The 20,714-nt window shown below is 39.7% G+C and overlaps 1 protein-coding gene across 4 annotated transcripts in view; it reads left to right on the top strand.

Moving 5' to 3' along the window:
- The window catches only part of ADCYAP1R1 (ADCYAP receptor type I), a 77,987-nt gene that overhangs the window by 41,576 nt on the left and 15,697 nt on the right, over positions 1 to 20,714 (top strand). For all 4 annotated transcript variants that reach the window (XM_053553628.1, XM_053553627.1, XM_053553625.1 and 1 more), the window contains exon 14: positions 18,505 to 18,596. In XM_053553628.1, coding sequence (XP_053409603.1) covers positions 18,505 to 18,596 — 92 coding nt within the window. The remainder of the gene's footprint in view (positions 1 to 18,504; positions 18,597 to 20,714) is intronic.

The raw sequence follows: 20,714 nt of genomic DNA, 5'->3' as shown, positions 1-20,714 counted from the left end.
AGTGGTTATTTCCCATGTCTTTGTTGATGTTTCTATTACTGAGCAATTGCCAACTTATGGGAACTAATGTAAGCCTATTGTTTTATTCTGTTATTATAACAAATATCAGTAGATTTCTTTTTGCACTTCTGAAATTAAACCTTCATGACCATTTCGTTATTATTTTAATACTCTTCTCAATTTTATTTGGTCATATTTTGTGTAAAGGTTTTGTATTATTCTTCATAAATTCTAAGGTCTTAAATATGTGTGTGTGTAGTGTGTGTGTTTTTCTGTCCTTCTGTTTTTGTAGAGGAATTTTTTTAGCCTCATAGGTTATTTTCAAGGTTTTCTTTTTATTTTCTTTGAAATAATTAAATATCCTGTAAATTTCACCTTTCTTAATGCCATTCTGAAATTGGTTCCTAAAATTATCTGGGGATGATGCCTTTTAATCTGTGACTACATTTTAATTTTTTTTGAGGCTCTTGCACTACTTAGCTTTTCCATGCAAGTTCAATTTGTGATTCTTTCCCTAGCTTTTGATGTGAATGCTTCTTTTTCAGTATTTATTATTATTATTTTGATATAGGTATGGAATTTACTTTCTTTTTTTTATTGTTGGGGATTCATTGAGGGTACAAGAAACCAGCTTATACTGATTGCATTTCTTAGGTAAAGTCCCTCTTACAATTGTGTCTTGCCCCACAAAGGTGTGGCACACACCAAGGCCCTACCTCCCTCCCTCCTTCCCTCTCTCTGCTCTTCATTTCCCACCCCTCCCTCCTTCTTTCTCTCTCTGTTCTCCCCTTCCCCCAACCCCACCGTGTCCTTAATTGTCATTGTCCTCATATCAACATTGAGTACATAGGATTCATGCTTCTTCATTCTTGTGAAGCTTTACTAAGAATGATGTGTTCCACTCCCATCCAGGTTAATACGAAGGATGTAAAGTCTCCATTTTTTTAATGGCTGAATAGTATTCCATGATGTACATATACCACAGCTTGTTAATCCATTTCTGGGTTGGTGGGTTTCCACATTTTGGCGATTGTAAATTGAGCTGCAATAAACAGTCTAGTGCAAGTGTCCTTATGATAAAAAGATTTTTTTCCTTCTGTGTAGATGCCCAGTAATCGGATTGCAGGATCAAATGGGAGGTCTAGCTTGAGTGCTTTGAGGGTTCTCCCTGCTTCCTTCCAAAAAGGTTGTACTAGTTTTTAGTCCCACCAGCAGTGTAAAAGTGTTCCCTTCTCTCCACATCTACACCAGCATCTGCAGTTTTGAGATTTTGTGATGTGGACCATTCTCACTGGGGTTAGATGGTATCTCAGGGTGGTTTTGATTTGCATTTCTTTAATAAATAGGGATGATGAGCATTTTTTCATATGTTTGTTAGCCATTCGTCTGTCTTCTTTAGAGAAGGTTCTATTCATGTCTCTTGCCCATTGACATATGGGATTGTTGTCTTTTTTCATGTGGATTAATTTGGGTCTCTATAGATCTAGTTATCAAACTTTTGTCTGATTCAAAATATGCAAATATCCTTTCCCATTGTGTAGATTGTCTATTTGCTTTGGTTGTTGTCACCTTAGCTGTACAGAAGCTTTTCAGTTTAATTAAGTCCCATTTGTTTATTTTTGTTGTTGTAATTGCCACGGCAGTCTTCTTCATAAAGTCTTTCCCCAGGCCAATATCTTCCAGTGTTCTTCCTATGCTTTCTTTGAGGACTTTTATTGTTTTGTGCCTTAAATTTAAGTCCTTTATCCATCTTGAATCAATTTTTGTGAGTGGGGAAAGGTGTGCGTCCGGTTTCAGTGTTTTACATGTGGATATCTAGTTTTCCCAGCACCATTTATTAGGGAGGGAGTCTTTCCCCAAAGGTATATTCTTGTTCGGTTTATCAAAGATTAGGTGGTTTTAAGATGCTAGTTTCATTTCCTTGTTTTCTATTTGATTCCAAATGTCTATGTCTCTATCCTTGTGCCAGTACCATGCTGTCTTGACCACTATGGCTTTGTAGTACAGCCTAAAATCTGCTATGCTGATGCCCCCAGCTTTATTTTTATTACTAAGAACTGCCTTAGCTATATGATCTTTTTTCTGGTTCCATACAAAATGCGGAATCATTTTTTCCAAATCTTAAAAGTACGATGTTGGTATTTTAATAGGAATGGCATTGAATAGGTAGATTGCTTTGGGAAGTATAGACATTTTAACAATGTTGATTATTCCTATCCACGAGCATGGTATGTTCTTCCATTTGTTAATATCCTCTGCTATTTCCTTTCTTAGGATTTCATAATTTTCTTTATAGAGGTCCTTCACCTCTTTTGTTAGGTATATTCCTAGGTATTTCATTTTCTTTGAAGCTATGGTGAACGGAGTTGTGCCCTTAGTTAGCCTCTCATCTTGACCGCTATTGGCGTATACAAAGGCAACTGACTTGTGGACATTGATTTTATATCCTGAAACATGACTGTATTTTTTTATGACTTCCAGGAGTCTTGTGGTTGAGTCTTTGGGTTTCTCTAAGTATAAGATCATGTCGTCAGCAAAAAGGGAGAGTTTGACCTCCTCTGCTCCCATTTGGATTCCCTTTATTTCCTTGTCTTGCCTAATTGTATTGGCTAGAACTTCCAGCACTACGTTGAATAGTAAAGGTGACAGAGGACAACCTTGTCTGGTTCCAGTTCTAAGAGGAAAAGCTTTCAGTTTTACTCCATTCAGTAAAATATTGGCTGTGGGTTTGTCATAGATAGCTTCAATCAGTTGAAGAAATGTGCCACCTATGCCTATACTCTTCAGTGTTCTAATTAGAAAAGGATGCTGGATTTTATCAAATGCTTTTTCTGCATCTATTGAGAGGATCATGTGATCTTTATTTTTGCCTCTGTTAATATGGTTGATAACGTTTATGGACTTGTGTATGTTAAATAAGTTTGCATCCCTGGGATGAAACTTACTTGATCATGATGAATGACTTTTTTGATGATAAGCTCTAATCTATTGGCTAGGATTTTGTTGAGAATTTTTGCGTCTATATTCATTAATGAAATTGGTCTGAAATTCTCCTTTTTAGTTGGGTCTTTTCCTGGTTTTGGTATCAGCGTGATGTTTGCTTTGTAGAATTTGTTGGGGAAGACTCCTTCCTCCTCAATATTTTGAATAATTTCTGCAGTACGGAAATAAGCTTTTCCTTGAAAGTTTGATAGAATTTTGGTGTGAAGCCATCTGGACCAGGGCATTTTTTTCTTGGAGGCTTTTTTATTGTTTCTTTAATCTCAGTGCATGAAATTGGTTTGTTTAGGAGCTCTATTTCTTCCTGGCTAAGTGTAGGGAGAGGGTGTGATTCCAAATATTGATCTATTTCCTTCACATTGTCAAATTTATGAGTATAGAGTTTCTGGTAGTATTCAGAGATGATCTCTTGTATCTCTGTGGGATCAGTTATTATTTCCCCTTTATCATTTCTGATTGAGGTTACTAGAGATTTTACTTTTCTATTCCTCGTTAGTCTGGCCTCGTTAGTTAGAAAGGTTTTTCTATTTTATTTATTTTTTCAAAAAACCAACTCCTTGTTTCATTAATTTTCTGAATGATTCCTTTATTTTCAATTTCATTGATCTCTAATTTAATTTTGGATATTTCTTTTCTTCTGCTGGGTTTAGGCTTAGATTGTTCTTCTTTTTCCAATTCCATCAGATGGCTTGTGAATTTGTTGATGTGCTCTCTTTCTGTTTTTCAAATGTAGGCATCTAAAGCGATGAATTTTCCTCTCAAAACTGCTTTTGCAGTATCCCACAGGTTTTGGTAGCTTGTGTCTTCATTGTTGTTATGCTCAAGGAAGTTAATGATTTCCTGTTTTATTTCTTCCTCCACCCAATTCAACAGAAGGTTGTTTAATTTCCATGCCTTTGTGTGGGGTGAACGTTTTTGTTGGAGTTGAGTTGTACCGTTAGTGCCTTATGGTCTGAGAAGGTACAAGGTAAAATTTCAATTCTTTTGATTCCGTTGAGGTTTGTTTTGTGGCCTAGGAAATGATCAATTTTGGAGAATGTTCCATGGGGCAATGAGAAGTATATATATTCTTTATCTTTGGGATGGAGTGTTCTATATGCATCTATCAAGCACAGTGGTTCTAGGGTCTCATTTAAGTCCTTTATATCTTTGTTTAATTTCTGTTTAGAGGATCTGTCCAGCTCTGTAAGAGGAGTGTTAAAGTCCCCTGTTATTATGGTATTATCGGATATTATATTGCTCAGACTGAGTAAGGTCTGCTTCAAGAATCTGGGAGCATTTAAATTGGGTGCATAAATATTTAGAATTGAAATGTCTTCTTGTTGTATTTTTCCCTTGATCAATATAAAGTGACCATCTTTGTCTTTTTTGACTTTAGTTGCTTTAAATCCACATGTATCTGAAAATAAGATCGCAAATCCTCTTTTCTTCTGAATCCCATTTGCCTGAAAAATTGTTTTCCAACCCTTAACACGGAGTTTTAATTTGTCTTTTGAAGCTAGGTGTGTTTCCTGCAGACAGCAAATGGATGGCTTGTGTTTTTTAATCCAGTCAGCTAATCTATGCCTCTTCAGTGGGGAATTGAAACCATTAACATTTGTTGAGATAATTGATAAGTGTGGTAGTGTTCTATTCATCTTATTTTGTGAGGGACCATTGCTTAGTTTTATCTTTTGCATCATTGTGGAAGTTAGGTTCTGTCCCTTAATTTTCTGAGTTCTTACTTTGCTGTTGATCCATTGTGATGGTCAATGTGTAGAACAGGTTGAAGTATTTCCTGTAGAGCTGGTGTGGCGAATTTCCTCAATGTTTGTATATTAGGAAAGGACTTGATTTCTCTATCAATTTTAAAGCTTAACTTAGCAGGATATAGAATTCTGGGCTGGAAATTGTTCCGTTTAAGTCGATTCAAGGTAGATGAGCATTGTCTTCTTGCTTAGAAAGTTTTGTTAGAGAAGTCTGCAATCACCTTGATGGATTTGGCCCTGTAGGTCAACTAGTGCTTACTCCTGGCAGCTTGAAGAATCTTTTCTTTTGTCTTGACTTTGAACAGGTTCCTCACAATGTGTCTTGGAGAAGCTTGGTTAGAGTTGAGGCAACCTGGGGTCCGATTTCCCTCTCAAAGGAGTGTGTCAGAATCATTGGTGTTATTTGGGAAATTTTCATTTATAATATTCTCTAGCATGGCTTCCATTACCCTGGGGCATTGTTCTTCCCCTTCCGGGATACCTATAACTTGTATGTTTGAACACTTCATAAAGTCCCATAATTCTGTCAGTGAACATTCTGCTTTCTCTCTTCTTTTCTGCCTCTTTAACTATCTGAGTTATCTCAAGAGTTTTGTCCTCTACCACTGAGATTCTTTCTTCTACATGGTCTAATCTGTTGTTGATACTTTCTATTACATCTTTAAGTCCCCTAATTGACTGCTTCAGTTCCTTGAGCTCTGCTATATCCTTTTTATATTCATCATGTCATTCATCTCTTATTTGATTCTGTTTCTGGATTTCCTTTTGGTTATGTTCCAGTTTATCAGCAGTTTCCTTCATTGTTTCCATCATTTCCTTCATTATTTTAATCATCTGTATTCTAAATTCCCTTTCTGTCATTTCTGACATTTCTTTTTTTTTTTTTTTAATTAAATCATAACTGTATACAATGATATGATTATGGGGCATCATACACTCACTTCATAAGCCATTTGACACATGCAGTAGCTACCTCACAGTCCATGGTGGTGGGGGGACGTTGCTCTGTATTGGTTTTTCATGTTGCCAGGATTTTCATGCTGATTCTTCCTCATGAGTGATTTCTTTTATCTGTTTCCTTGCCCTAATTTTCCTTTCATTTCCTCTTGCTCTTTAAGTTGCCATGCCTCTGGACTAGGGTTTCAGTGAGTCCTTTTGGTACAAGACCAGAAGGATGAGAAGGTTGAAGAGGAAGAAGGGAAAAAAGAAAGAAAGAAAAAAATGAAAACAAATAAGACAGCGGAGAGAGGGTGGATAAAAGGGAATATTTACAAAAAGAAGAGGGGCACAGAAAGAGGGAGACAGTGCAATATAGGTGTATAGTAGCATACTTTGACCTAACCTTAAAAACCCCTAACCTCTGGGGGTGCCAGGTTGGGTGGTTCCCTTGAGGTCAGCTGCTCTTTGCTAGCCTGTTTGGACACAGTACCCCACCTCCACCAAGTAGAGAGGAAAGACAAAAATGCTATAAATCAAACCAAAACAAGCAACCAGAAAACTTTATGGGATAAAATTGAGGGAAAAACCAAATAATAGGGTAGAAACACTAGCAAAAATGAAGTTCTAATTGTTGAAAAAGGCAACAGTAGGAAATTATATTTAAAGTAGAAAAATGAAGAAAGAAAGAAAAAAAGAAAAGGAAAATCTCTAGGGAAAATGTTGAAATCAAAAAACAAAACAATGGAAGATGGCAGCCGAGTAACAGCTTCCTTGCATCTGGGCACCGTGAGTCTGGGGAGATAGGACTCCAGGCATCTCTGGCTGCTGGGATCTGCCTATCATCACCCCTGAGAGGATACAGGGAGTCAGCGAGAGACTTCTGGACCCCAAGAGGAGGACTAAAACAATGGAAAACCAGCAAGTGGTCGCGTGTGTTCAATCCGTCTAAACCCGCCTGCAACTGTAAGTTCAGTAGCTGCGAGACTGCAAACCAGAAAGGCCTTACCTGTGAACTGTTTTGGTGTCTTTGGACTTGGCACTCAGCTGAACTGCCTTGGGGAGAGCCTGAGCAGGAGTGTGGAGAACTTTGGCCTTTGTCTAGGGCCCCAGTCTGAGTCGCTGAGCCAGACGGAGCTAATAGTGTTGGGCTCTGGGTCACAGGCAGCCATTGTGAGCGATCTGCCCCAGCAAGCTCCGACCTCAGGGTTGCAGAGCTAGAATTGGGTGGGAGCTGGTAATCCAGCGACCAGTAGCCTAAGGGTGAGGTCTGAGCCGCCTTGCAGCCCTAACCCTCGGGGGCAGAGGGAGACCAGTTTGGACACACAGGGTAAGTGGATAGCCACTTCAGCAGTGATTCCAGCGACAAGCACTTCCCTGGGAAAGCTTCTGCTCAGCAAGTGAACAAGTTTAAAGAGCCTTTTAAGTGGGCTGAAGAGAGATTTAGGGTGTCTACCTGCTGGGGTTTGAGAAACTAGCAACCTCCAGTCGTATCAGAACTGTGATTAACATCTCATACCCCAGAAGACCACGTGTTGCCCAGACAATATTCAATAACATATACATACTGCTTTGTTTTTGGTTTTTTTTTTTTTTTGGTTTGGTTGGGTTTTTTTTGTTTATTTTGATGTTGTAGATTGTTGTTTTGTTTTTTAAGTTCAACCTTTTCCATACAGATCCTTTTTCTTTCTCAATTTTGCTAGTTTAATTATAATTTCCCATTGCTGCCTATTTCAATAATTAGAACATCATTTTTGTTAGGGTTCTTACTACTATTATTTGGTTTTTCCAGCCACTTTTATCCCGTAAAGTTTTCTGTTTGCTTGTTTTGGTTTGATTTATAGCATTTTTGTCTTTCCTCTCTACTTAGTGGAGGTGGGGTAGTGTGTCTGATCAGGTTAGCAAAGAGCTGCTGACCTCAAGGGAACCACCCAACTGGGCACCCCCAGAAGGTGTTTTTTTTTTTTTTTAAGGTTGTATCAAAGTACCTTACTGGTACACCTATATTGCTCTGTCTCCCTCTTTCTGTGCCTCTCTTCTTTTTGTCAATATTCCTTTTACCCACCCCCTCTCCTTTCTCTATTTTTCTTTTTTTTTCTTATCACTCGGTCCTCCTTTCTTTCATCCCTTTTTTGCTCTTCAACCTTCTCACCCTTCTGGTCCTGTAAGCCTTAGTCCACAGGCACAAGAACTTAAAGAGCAAGAGGAAGTGAAAGGAAAATTAGGGCAAGGAAACAGATAAAAGAAATCACTCATGAGGAAGAATCAGCAGAAAACTCCAGGCAACATGAAGAACCAGTCCAGAGCAACCCTGCCAAGGGACCATGAGGTAGCTACTGCAGAGGATTACACCTATAAAGAAATGTTAGGAATGACAGAAAGGGAATTTAGAATACACATGTTGCAAACAATGAAAGAAATGATGGAAACAATGAAGGAAACTGCTAATAAAGTGGAAAATAACCAAAAGGAAATTCAAAAACAGAATCAAATAAGAGATTAACGATATGAAGAATATAAAAAGGATATAGCAGAGCTGAAGGAACTGAAACAGTCAATTAGAGAACTTAAAGATGCAATGGAAAGTATCAGCAACAGGGTAGACCATGCAGAAGAAAGAATTTCAGAGGTAGAAGACAAAGTTTTTGAGATAACTCAGATAGTAAAAGAGGCAGAAAAGAAGGGAGAGAAAGCAGAACGTTCCCTGTCAGAATTATGGGACTTTATGAAGCGTTCCAACATACAAGTTATAGGAATTCCAGAAGGGGAAGAAGAATGTCCCAGAGGAATGGAAGCCATACTAGAGAATATTATAAAAGAAAATTTCCCAAATATCACCAAAGATTCTGACACACTGCTTTCAGAGGGATATTGGACCCCAGGTCGCCTCAACTCTAACCGAGCTTCTCCAAGACACATTGTGATGAACCTGTCCAAAGTCAAGACAAAAGAAAAGATTCTTCAAGCTGCCAGGAGTAAGCGCCAGTTGACCTACAGGGGCAAATCCATCAGAGTGACCACAGACTTCTCTAATGAAACTTTCCAAGCAAGAAGACAATGGTCATCTATCTTTAATCTACTTAAACAGAACAATTTCCAGCCCAGAATTCTGTACCCTGCTAAGCTAAGCTTCAAAATTGACGGAGAAATCAAATCATTTACGGATATACAAACATTGAGGAAATTCGCCACAACAAGACCAGCTCTACAGGAAATACTTCAACCTGTTCTGCACACTGACCACCACAATGGATCAGCAGCAAAGTAAAAACTCAGAAATTAAAGGACAGAACCTAACCTCCACACTGATGCAAAAGATAAAACTAAGCAATGGACTCTCACAAAATAAGACAATTAGAATACTACCACACTTATCAGTTATCTCAATAAATGTTAATGGCTTGAATTCCCCACTGAAGAGACATAGATTGGCTGACTGGATTAAAAAACACAAGCCATCCATTTGCTGTCTGCAAGAAACACACCTGGCTTCAAAAGACAAATTAAAGCTCCGAGTCAAGGGTTGGAAGACAATTTTTCAGGCAAATGGCATTCAGAAGAAAAGAGGAGTTGCAATCTTATTTTCAGATACATGTGGATTTAAAGCAACTAAAGTCAAAAAAGACAAAGATGGTCACTTTATATTGGTCAAGGGAAAAATACAACAAGAAGACATTTCAATTCTAAATATTTATGCACCCAATTTAAATGCTCCCAGATTCTTGAAACAGACCTTACTCAGTCTGAGCAATATGATATCTGATAATACCATAATAACAGCGGACCTTACCACTCCTCTTACAGAGCTGGACAGATCCTCTAAACAGAAATTAAACAAGGATATAAGAGATTTAAATGAGACCCTAGAACAACAGTGCTTGATTGATGCATATAGAACACTCCATCCCAAAGATAAAGAGTATACATTCTTCTCATCACCCCATGGAACATTCTCGAAAATTGATCATATCCTGGGACACAAAACAAATATCAACAGAATCAAAAGAATTGAAATTTTACCTTGTATCTTCTCAGACCATAAGGCACTAAAGGTGGAAGTCAACTCTAACAGAAATGCTCGACCCTACCCAAAGGCATGGAAATTAAACAATCTTCTGTTGAATAACAGATGGGTGAAGGAAGAAATAAAACAGGAAATCATTAACTTCCTTGAGCATAACAACAATGAAGACACAAGCTACCAAAACCTGTAGGATACTGCAAAAGCAGTTTTGAGAGGAAAATTCATCGCTTTAGATGCCTACATTTGAAAAACAGAAAGAGAGCACATCAACAATCTCACAAGAGATCTTATGGAATTGGAAAAAGAAGAACAATCTAAGCCTAAACTCAGTAGAAGAAAAGAAATATCCAATATCAAATCAGAGATCAATGAAATTAAAAACAAAAGAATCATTCAGAAAATTAATGAAACAAGGAGTTGGTTTTTTGAAAAAATAAATAAAATAGATAAACCATTGGCCACACTAACGAGGAATAGAAAAGTAAAATCTCTAGTAACCTCAATCAGAAATGATAAAGGGGAAATAACAACTGATTCCTCAGAGATACAAGAGATCATCTCTGAATACTACCAGAAACTCTATGCCCAGAAATTTGACAATGTGAAAGAAATGGATCAATATTTGGAATCATACCCTCTCCCTAGACTCAGCCAGGAAGAAATAGAGCTCCTGACCAGACCAATTTCAAGCACTGAGATCAAAGAAACAATAAAAAATCTTCCAACCAAAAAATGCCCTGGTCCAGATGGCTTCACTCCAGAATTCTATCAAACCTTCAAGGAAGAGCTTATTCCTGTACTGCAGAAATTATTCCAAAAAATTGAGGAGGAAGGAATCTTCCCCAACACATTCTATGAAGCAAACATCACCCTGATACCAAAACCAGGAAAAGACCCAAACAAAAAGGAGAATTTCAGACCAATCTCACTCATGAACATAGATGCAAAAATTCTCAACAAAATCCTAGCCAATAGATTAGAGCTTATCATCAAAAAAGTCATTCATCATGATCAAGTAGGCTTCATCCCAGGGATGCAAGGCTAGTTTAACATACGCAAGTCCATAAACGTTATCCACCATATTAACAGAGGCAAAAATAAAGATCACATGATCCTCTCAATAGATGCAGAAAAAGCATTTGATAAAATCCAGCATCCTTTTTTAATTAGAACACTGAAGAGTATAGTCATAGGTGGCACATTTCTTCAACTGATTGAAGCTATCTATGACAAACCCACAGCCAATATTTTACTGAATGGAGTAAAACCGAAAGCTTTTCCTCTTAGAACTGGAACCAGACAAGGTTGTCCTCTGTCACCTTTACTATTCAACGTAGTGCTGGAAGTTCTAGCCAATACAATTAGGCAAGACAAGGAAATAAAGGGAATCCAAATGGGAGCAGAGGAGGTCAAACTCTCCCTTTTTGCTGACGACATGATCTTATACTTAGAGAAACCCAAAGACTCAACCACAAGACTCCTAGAAGTCATCAAAAAATACAGTAATGTTTCAGGATATAAAATCAGTGTCCACAGGTCAGTAGCCTTTGTGTACACCAATAACAGTCAAGATGAGAAGATATTTAAGGTCACAACTGCCTTCACCATAGTTTCAAAGAAAATGAAATAGCTAGGAATATACCTAACGAAGGAGGTGAAGGACCTTTATAAAGAAAACTATGAACTCCTCAGAAAGGAAATAGCAGAGGATGTTAACAAATGGAAGAAAATACCATGCTCATGGATGGGAAGAATCAACATTGTTAAAATGTCTATACTTCCCAAAGCAATCTACCTATTCAATGCCATTCCTATCAAAATACCAACATCATACTTTCAAGATTTGGATAAAATGATTCTGCGTTTTGTATGGAACCGGAAAAACCCCCGTATAGCTAAGGCAGTTCTCTGTAACAAAAATAAAGCTGGGGGCATCAGCATACCAGATTTTAGTCTGTACTACAAAGCCATAGTGCTGAAGACAGCATGGTACTGGCACAAAAACAGAAACATAGACACTTGGAATCGAATTGAAAACCAAGAAATGAAACTAACATCTTACAACCATCTAATCTTTGATAAACCAAACAAGAACATACCCTGGGGGAAGACTCCCTATTCAATAAATGGTGTTGGGAGAACTGGATGTCTACATGTAAAAGATTGAAACTGGACCCACACCTTTCCCCACTCACAAAAATTGATTCAAGATGGATAAAGGACTTAAATTTAAGGCATGAAACAATAACAATCCTCCAAGAAAGCATAGGAAAAACACTGGAAGATATTGGCCTGGGGAAAGACTTCATGAAGAAGACTGCCATGGCAATTGCAACAACAAAAAAAATAAACAAATGGGACTTCATTAAACTGAAAAGCTTCTGTACAGCTAAGGAGACAATAACCAAAGCAAAGAGACAACCTACACAATGGGAAAGGATATTTGCATATTTTCAATCAGACAAAAGCTTGATAACTAGGATCTATAGAGAACTCAAATTAATCCACATGAAAAAAGCCAACAATCCCGTAGATCAATGGGCAAGAGACATGAATAGAACTTTCTCTAAAGACGACAGATGAATGGCTAACAAACACATGAAAAAATGTTCATCATCTCTATATATTAGAGAAATGCAAATCAAAACAACCCTGAGATATCATCTAACCCCAGTGAGAATGGCCCACATCACAAAATCTCAAAACTGCAGATGCTGGCGTGGATGTGGAGAGAAGGGAAGACTTTTACACTGCTGGTGGGACTGCAAACTAGTACAACCTTTCTGGAAGGAAGTATGGAGAAACCTCAAAGCACTCAAGCTAGACCTCCCATTTGATCCTGCAATCCCATTACTGGGCATCTACCCAGAAGGAAAAAAATCCTTTTATCATAAGGACACTTGTACTAGACTGTTTATTGCAGCTCAATTTACAATTGCCAAAATGTGGAAACAGCCTAAATGCCCACCAACCCAGGAATGGATTAACAAGCTGTGGTATATGTATACCATTTAATACTATTCAGCCATTAAAAAAAATGGAGACTTTACATCCTTCGTATTAACCTGGATGGACGTGAAAGACATTATTCTTAGTAAAGCATCACAAGAATGGAGAAGCATGAATCCTATGTACTCAATTTTGATATGAGGACAATTAATGACTATTATGGTTATGGGGGGGAAACAGAAAGAGGGAAGGAGGGAGGTGGGTGGGGCCTTGGTGTGTGTCACACTTTATGGGGGCAAGACATGATTGCAAGAGGGACTTTACCTAACAATTGCAATCAGTGTAACCTGGCTTATTGTACCCTCAATGAATCCCCAACAATAAAAAAAAAAAGTTAAAAAAAAACAAACAATGACAACAACAAAAACAAAAACAAAACAAACAGAATCATATGGTCTTTGTTTTTTAATTTGTTTATGTGCTGAATTACATTTATAGATTTACGTATATTGAACCAGCCTTGAGACCCTGGGATAAAACCGACTTGGTCATGATGTGTGATTTGTTTGATATGTTGCTGGATTCTGTTTGTTAGAATCTTGTTGAATATTTTTGCACCTATATTCATTAGTGATATTGGTCTATAATTTTCTTTTCTTGTTGGATCTTTTCCTGGTTTGGGGATCAGGGTGATGTTTGCTTCATAGAATGTGTTGGGTAGTCTTCCTTCTTTTTCTACCTTTCGGAACAGGTTGAGTAGTATAGGTACTAATTCTTCTTTAAAGGTTTGGTAGAATTCTGACGTGAGACCATCTGGTCCTGGGCTTTTCTTTTTGGGGAGATTTTGTATGGTTGATGATATTTCCGAACTTGATATGGGCCTGTTCAACATTTCCACTTGTTTTTGATTAAGTCTTGGAAGGTGACGTGCTTCCAAGTAACGGTCGATTTCCTTCAGATTTTTGTATTTCTGAGAGTAAAGTTTCTTGTAATATTCATTAAGGATTTTTTGGATTTCTGAGGAGTCTGTTGTTATTTCGTCTTTGTTATTTCTGATTGATGAGATTAGAGATTTTACTCTTTTTTTCCTGATTAGGTTGGCCAAAGGTTTATCTATTTTGTTGACCTTTTTAAAAAACCAGCTTTTTGATTTATTGATCTGTAGTATTATTCTTTTGTTTTCAATTTCATTTAGTTCTGCTCTGATTTTGGTTATTTCTTTTCTTTTACTGGATTTGGGGTTGGAGTGTTCTTCCATTTCCAGTCTCTTGAGATGTCCCCTTAAGTTGCTTACTTCCTCTCTTTCCGTTCTCCTGAGGAAGGCTTGCAGTGCTATAAATTTCCCTCTTAGAACTGCCTTTGCTGTGTCCCAGAGGCTCTGATAGTTCGAGTCTTCATTGTCGTTTTGTTCCAGAAATTTGGCAGTTTCCTTCTTGATCTCATCTCTGACCCAGCTATCATTCAGCATAAGGTTATTTAACTTCCATGTTTTTGTATGTGTATGCAGATTCCTGTTGTTACTCATCTCAAGTTTTATTCCATGATGGTCCGAGAAGATGCATGGAATAATTTCTATTCCTTTAAATTTGCTGAGGTTAGACTTGTGACCTAAGATGTGACCATATGATTCTCTCAATCGATGCAGAAAAAGCTTTTGATAACATCCAACATCCATTCATGATCAGAACACTTAAGAAAATTGGTATAGAAGGGACATTTCTTAAACTGATAGAGGCCATCTACAGCAAACCCACAGCCAATATCATATTGAATGGAGTTAAATTGGAATCATTTCCACTTAGATCTGGAACCAGACAAGGCTGCCCATTGTCTCCATTGCTCTTTAACATTGTAATGGAAGTTTTAGCCACCGCAATTAGGGAAGAAATGGCGACCAAGGGTATCCACATAGGGTCAGAAGAGATCAAACTTTCGCTCTTCGCAGATGATATGATTGTATATCTGGAAAGTACTAGGGACTCTACTACAAAACTCTTAGAAGTAATCAAGGAATACAGCAGTGTCTCAGGTTACAAAATCAACATTCATAAATCCGTAGCCTTTATATATACCAACAATAGTCAAGTGGAAAAAACAATTAAGGACTCTATCCCATTCACAGTAGTGCCAAAGAAGATGAAATACTTGGGAGTTTATCTAACAAAGGACATGAAAGATCTCTATAAAGAGAACTATGAAACTCTAAGAAAAGAGATAGCTGAGAATGTTAACAAATGGAAAAATATACCATGCTCATGGTTGGGAAGAATCAACATTGTTAAAATGTCCATACTACCCAAAGCAATATATAATTTCAACACAATCCCCATTAAAGTTCCACTGTCATACTTTAAAGATCTTGAAAAAATAATACTTCATTTTATATGGAATCAGAAAAAACCTCGAATAGCCAAGACATTACTCAAAAATAAAAACAAAGCAGGAGGAATCACGCTACCAGACCTCAGACTATACTACAAATCGATAGTGATCAAAACAGCATGGTACTGGCACAAAAACAGAGAAGTAGATGTCTGGAACAGAATAGAGAACCAAGAGATGAATCCAGCTACCTACCATTATTTAATCTTTGACAAGCCAATTAAAAACATTCAGTGGGGAAAAGATTCCCTATTTAACAAATGGTGCTGGGTGAACTGGCTGGCAACCTGTAGAAGACTGAAACTGGACCCACACCTATCACCATTAACCAAGATAGACTCTCACTGGATTGAAGATTTAAACCTAAGACATGAAACTATAAAAATACTAGAAGAGAGTGCAGGGAAAACCCTTGAAGAAATTGGGTTGGGCGAGTTTTTTATGAGAAGGACCCCGGGTGCAATTGAAGCTGCTTCAAAAATATACTATTGGGACTTGATCAAACTAAAAAGCTTCTGCACAGCCAAGAACACAGTAAGTAAAGCAAGCAAACAGCCCTCAGAATGGGAGAAGATATTTGCAGGTTATGTCTCCGACAAAGGTTTAATAACCAGAATCCACAGAGAACTCAAACGCATTAGCAAGAAAAGAACAAGGGATCCCATTGCAGGCTGGACAAGGGACTTGAAGAGAAACTTCTCTGAAGAAGACAGGCGCACGGCCTTCAGACATATGAAAAAATGCTCATCATCTTTAATCATCAGAGAAATGCAAATCAAAACTACTTTGAGATACCATCTAACTCCAGTGAGACTAGCCTATATCACAAAATCCCAAGACCAGAGATGTTGGCGTGGATGTGGAGAAAAGGGAACACTTTTGCACTGCTGGTGGGAATGCAAATTAATACATTCCTTTTGGAAAGAGATGTGGAGAACACTTAGAGATCTAAAAATAGATCTGCCATTCAATCCTGTAATCCCTCTACTGGGCATATACCCAGAAGACCAAAAATCACACCATAACAAAGATATTTGTATCAGAATATTTATTGCAGCCCTATTCATAATTGCTAAGTCATGGAAAAAGCCCAAGTGCCCATCGATCCATGAATGGATTAATAAATTGTGGTATATGTACACCATGGAATATTATGCAGCCTTAAAGAAAGATGGAGACTTTACCTCTTTCATGTTTACATGGATGGAGCTGGAACATATTCTTCTTAGTAAAGTGTCTCAAGTATGGAAGAAAAAGTACCCAATGTACTCACCCTTATTATGAAACTAATGTAGGACCTTCACATGAAAGCTATAACCCAGTTACAACCTAAGAATAGGGAGAAAGGGGAAAGGGAGGGGAGTGAGGGGGGATGGAGGGGGAAGGAGGGGGATTAATGGGATTACACCTGCGGTGCATCTTACAAGGGTATATGTGAATCCTAGTAAATGTGGAATGTAAAGGTCTTAGCAAAATAACTAAGAAAATGCTACAAAAGCTATGTTAACTAATGTGATGAAAATGTGTCAAACGATCTATGAACCAAGTGTATGGTGCCCCACAATCATTCTAATGAATACAGCTATGGTTTAATAAAAATAAATAAATATAAAAAACAAAGAAACAAACAAACAAAGAACTGAAAACAAAGGAGTATATATATATTTTGCTGAATATTATCTGGGCAACAGGTGATCTTCTGGGGTATGAGATATTAATCACAATGCTCATACATCTGTACAAAATGGAGACTGGAGGCCTCTGTTGCTTTCTCAAACCCCACAGGGTGGAGAGCTTAAATCTCTCCTCAGCCCTCTTAAAAGGCACATTAAACTGCTAACGTTGGCTAAGCAGAAGCTTTCCCAGGAAAGTGCTTGTCACTGGGATCACTCCTGAAGTGGCTATCCACTTACGCAGTGTGCCAAAACTGGTCTCACTCTATGCCTCTGAGGGCTAAGGCTGTAAGGTGTCTCGGTCCCTGTCTTTAGGTTGCTTGCTCAGTCACTAGATTACTAGCTCCCCCCCATTACTTGCTCTGTGACCCTGAGGGCAGAGCTTGCTGGGGCGCTTCTCCCACAATGGCTCCCTGCGGCCCACAGCCGAACCCTATTAGCTCCATCTGGCTTAGGGCTCAGTCTGGGCCCTAGACAAAGTTTAAAGTCCTCTGCACGCTTGCCCAAGTTCTCCCAAGGTAGTGCAACTGAATGCCAAGTCCAAAATAACCAAAGCTGCTCACAGGTAAGGCCTTTCCAGTTTGCATTCTCACTGTTGCTGAGCTTAATATCTGCCAGCAGGATTAGTCCAAATGAACACACGCAACCACTTGCCAGTTTTCCACTGCTTCTGTCCTCCTCATGGGGTCAAGAAGTCTCTCACTGACTCCCTGTGTCCTTAAAGGGATGTTTATGGGCAGATCCCACCAGCCAGAGATTCCTGGAGTTTTGTCTTCCCAGACTCACCATGCCCTGTTACAAGGAAGCTCTTACTCAGCCGCCATCTTGCTCCTTCTCAGTATTTATTATTATTATTATTTTTTTTTTTGTGGAGACAGAGTCTCACTTTATGGCCCTCGGTAGAGTGCCGTGGCCTCACACAGCTCACAGCAAACTCCAACTCCTGGGCTTAAGCGATTCTCTTGCCTCAGCCTCCCGAGTAGCTGGGACTACAGGCACCCGCCACAACGCCTGGCTATTTTTTTTGGTTGCAGTTCAGCCGGGGCCGGGCTTGAACCCGCCACCCTCGGTATATGGGGCCGGCGCCTTACCGACTGAGCCAGAGGCGCCGCCCAGTATTTATTATTTTTTAATCAGTGAGTTTTAGGCTATCCATGTTATTCTCTGAGGGCTGCTTTCTCTCAGGGATGTTGGTATGTGTCCTCTCCCCATGCTTTGTTTCTGTTTACTCGCTCCCCCTTCCTCCTTTCTCACCATTCATGCAGCTTCCCACTTTGTATAGAAAGATTTTGTCCCTGAGCCTTTTCTGAAGGCAAATGATCCTGCCGCTACTCTCAGGTAGTCTTTCAATTAATAACGCTTATGGCTTTCCATGCCCGTTCCCCATATTCAATGACTCTGAACTTGGAATTTCTCCAGGGAACAATTCTCACCTCTATTATAGCCTCTTCTCTGCCTCTTTTGGATTGTAGCTTTTCCATCCTATTTCTATTTCTCTTCCTCTTCCATAAATTGCTCATTTTTTTGGCTCACTCATGTTACTCTTGCCTGTTACCCAGTACTCTTATGGGATTCTTTTTCTTCTATCTCTTGCTTCATTTCAATGGTACTGTGAGGGGTTGGGGAGCTAAATGAGCATGCTCATGTCACCATCTTGGATTAGAAATCTAGACGGGATCTTGTTTGGAAAGAGGGAAGGTGCTGTTGGGGGTCTAATAGCCTATGCAGAGGCAGGGGTATAGAAATATTTGTGTAGAGTCATATGTCCACCTGTTTTTTCTTTGCTCCTCAGGTTAACTTTGTGCTTTTCATCGGCATCATCATTATCCTTGTGCAGAAACTTCAGTCTCCGGACATGGGTGGCAATGAGTCCAGCATTTACTTGTAAGTGCCATTGTGTGGAAGTCACAGCCATTTCCAACAGCCATGCAAGTTCTGCATTCAGGTCATAGCCAAGAGAAAGCTTGGGCTTTGCTGAAAGGGTGACCTAGCATGGGTATTTGCAAGTTTTCTTTCTGATTATAGTGCCTTTAAAACATAGCTGCCCCTTCAGCCTTCAGTCAACAGAGGAGCTTCTCATCTGCATGCTCATCACAAAAATGGAGAAGAGAGAGACAGGCTGATGGGGCCTGTGTGACACCAGGAAAACCAGGAAGGAAAACGCCAGATTCCCTAGGGTGATTATGGTCTTGGTTGAGGTTAGAAGTTGGGCTTCCTTTAGGGATGCTGGTTCTGTGAGAAGCTTGTGAACATTACTGGATACTCCATCACCTGCTATCCCTACCCCTGGCCCCACCTCTGGAAGTCACTCAGTCTCCACCAGTAAGTCAGGTGGACATTCTCATGGGTCCAGTTGTTGGAAGGGGATTTCCTTTTATTCTCTATCTTCCCTCAGGGATGCTCACCCTCTGCATGTGGTCCTACTTCCCTAATTCCCTCCTTCCCAAGTAGAAGAATGGGTGATTTATTTAGGGCTGTTGGTTCGAGGGCAGCTTCTTACCATTGACCACAGGGATTTCTCCACTTCCACGGCCATTTGATATCTGAGAAGGATTTTTAAAAATCATGTCCCAAACAGCTTATTTCTGCCTGCCCTGACCCACCTCTGTCCCAGACCTGTCCCATTCTGAAATCAGACAAAGCACCTTCCACCTCCCCCTTCTGGCCTCATGAATGCATGACCAGCTGGGTATGTGGGGTATGAGGACATTTCTGATGCTGAAAGGAAGGTCAGTGGTCGCCTCTGGTTGGATGAATGGGCCAATGGGAACTATCTGATTCTGAGGACAGTCTTGGATTCTGTCTGTTGGCAAGCCACATGTGTTGCTTCCTCAGATCCTCCAGAAGAAAGCAGGTTAGAAGGAGCCAAGGTGCCTTCACTGCATCACTGGGTGCATGGTCCTGCTTCATCAGAGACCCCATCCCAGGACTTACAACCAGATGATTGCTCAGTGGACAATGAGAGAGACAGCCTCCCTCAACCCCCACCAGCCATTCTCCCAGAGAGAAGGAGAGCCAGAAACTTCAGAGCCCAAATCCCAGTTCCATTCCTAAGGCTCTTTTGGGCTTCCCCAGAAGGTGGACCTTACTCTTGGTCTGTCTGTTCAGCCTGAGTCTCTTCGCTTGTGGGAGCCCTTCCCCTGAGGTGGAGGGTTAGCACAGGGCCATGTTTTCTCTGCCTATGAAGTGATTACATTACATCGGAACAAACGCTTTTTTTTTTTTTTTTGTTAGCCACTTACTGTCTTTTATTTTTTATGTTTTTACAAGTTTTTACTAACCCCTGCTTGTACGTGTATACTATGCAGCAGAAAATCATTCACTGATGTAAGTCATAAAGTGCCAGATGCCCTGAACTGGGGAGCCAGTGTGGCCAGCCCTCTGCTCTTACCTAACCTGCCCTAGAGAAGTCATTCCAGCCTTCATTCTAAGGATTCACAAATAGGGCCCTGCTGCTCCTCTCACCTTCCTGTCTGTTGTCAGAAACTGTGTCCTTGTGTCTGGTCTCAGTTTCCTCTGCTTGATTGTGGACTGGCTCCAATTTGAAGCTGGTGGGTAGCTGAGTCATCTCCTCTTTCACTTGAGCTCTAGTAGACATTTCCCTCTCTTCCTGGTAGGATCAGTTTCTTCTTCTGAGGGCCCCCAGAACTTCTTCTCCGGGGGTCCTCTCAGCTTCCTCTCACTCTGCTTGTGCAGTGACACATGTAGGGGTCAGCCTCAGCCTAAATAAGGACACTTATTATTAGCAGAACACACTTTGCTCAAGCCAGAACACACTTTGGCACCCCAGAAGTTCTGTTCCAGGCAGCAAGAACCCCCAGGGTCTAGGGGCAAGGAACCAGGGCCTGGGCTGGGGTTTTACATTCATCACAGACCAGGAGTTGCCTGCCCTGTCAGACCTTCCTAGTGACAGATAAGGACCCCTGGGAATTAGGACATAGTCTATAAATTTAAGTACCACATTAATCCAGGACATTTAAAGAACCAGCTAGTTGGCTTACT

Source organism: Nycticebus coucang, chromosome 11, assembly GCF_027406575.1.
Source record: "Nycticebus coucang isolate mNycCou1 chromosome 11, mNycCou1.pri, whole genome shotgun sequence".
NCBI lineage: Eukaryota > Metazoa > Chordata > Mammalia > Primates > Lorisidae > Nycticebus > Nycticebus coucang.
This window is presented reverse-complemented; position numbering and strand designations above follow the sequence as displayed.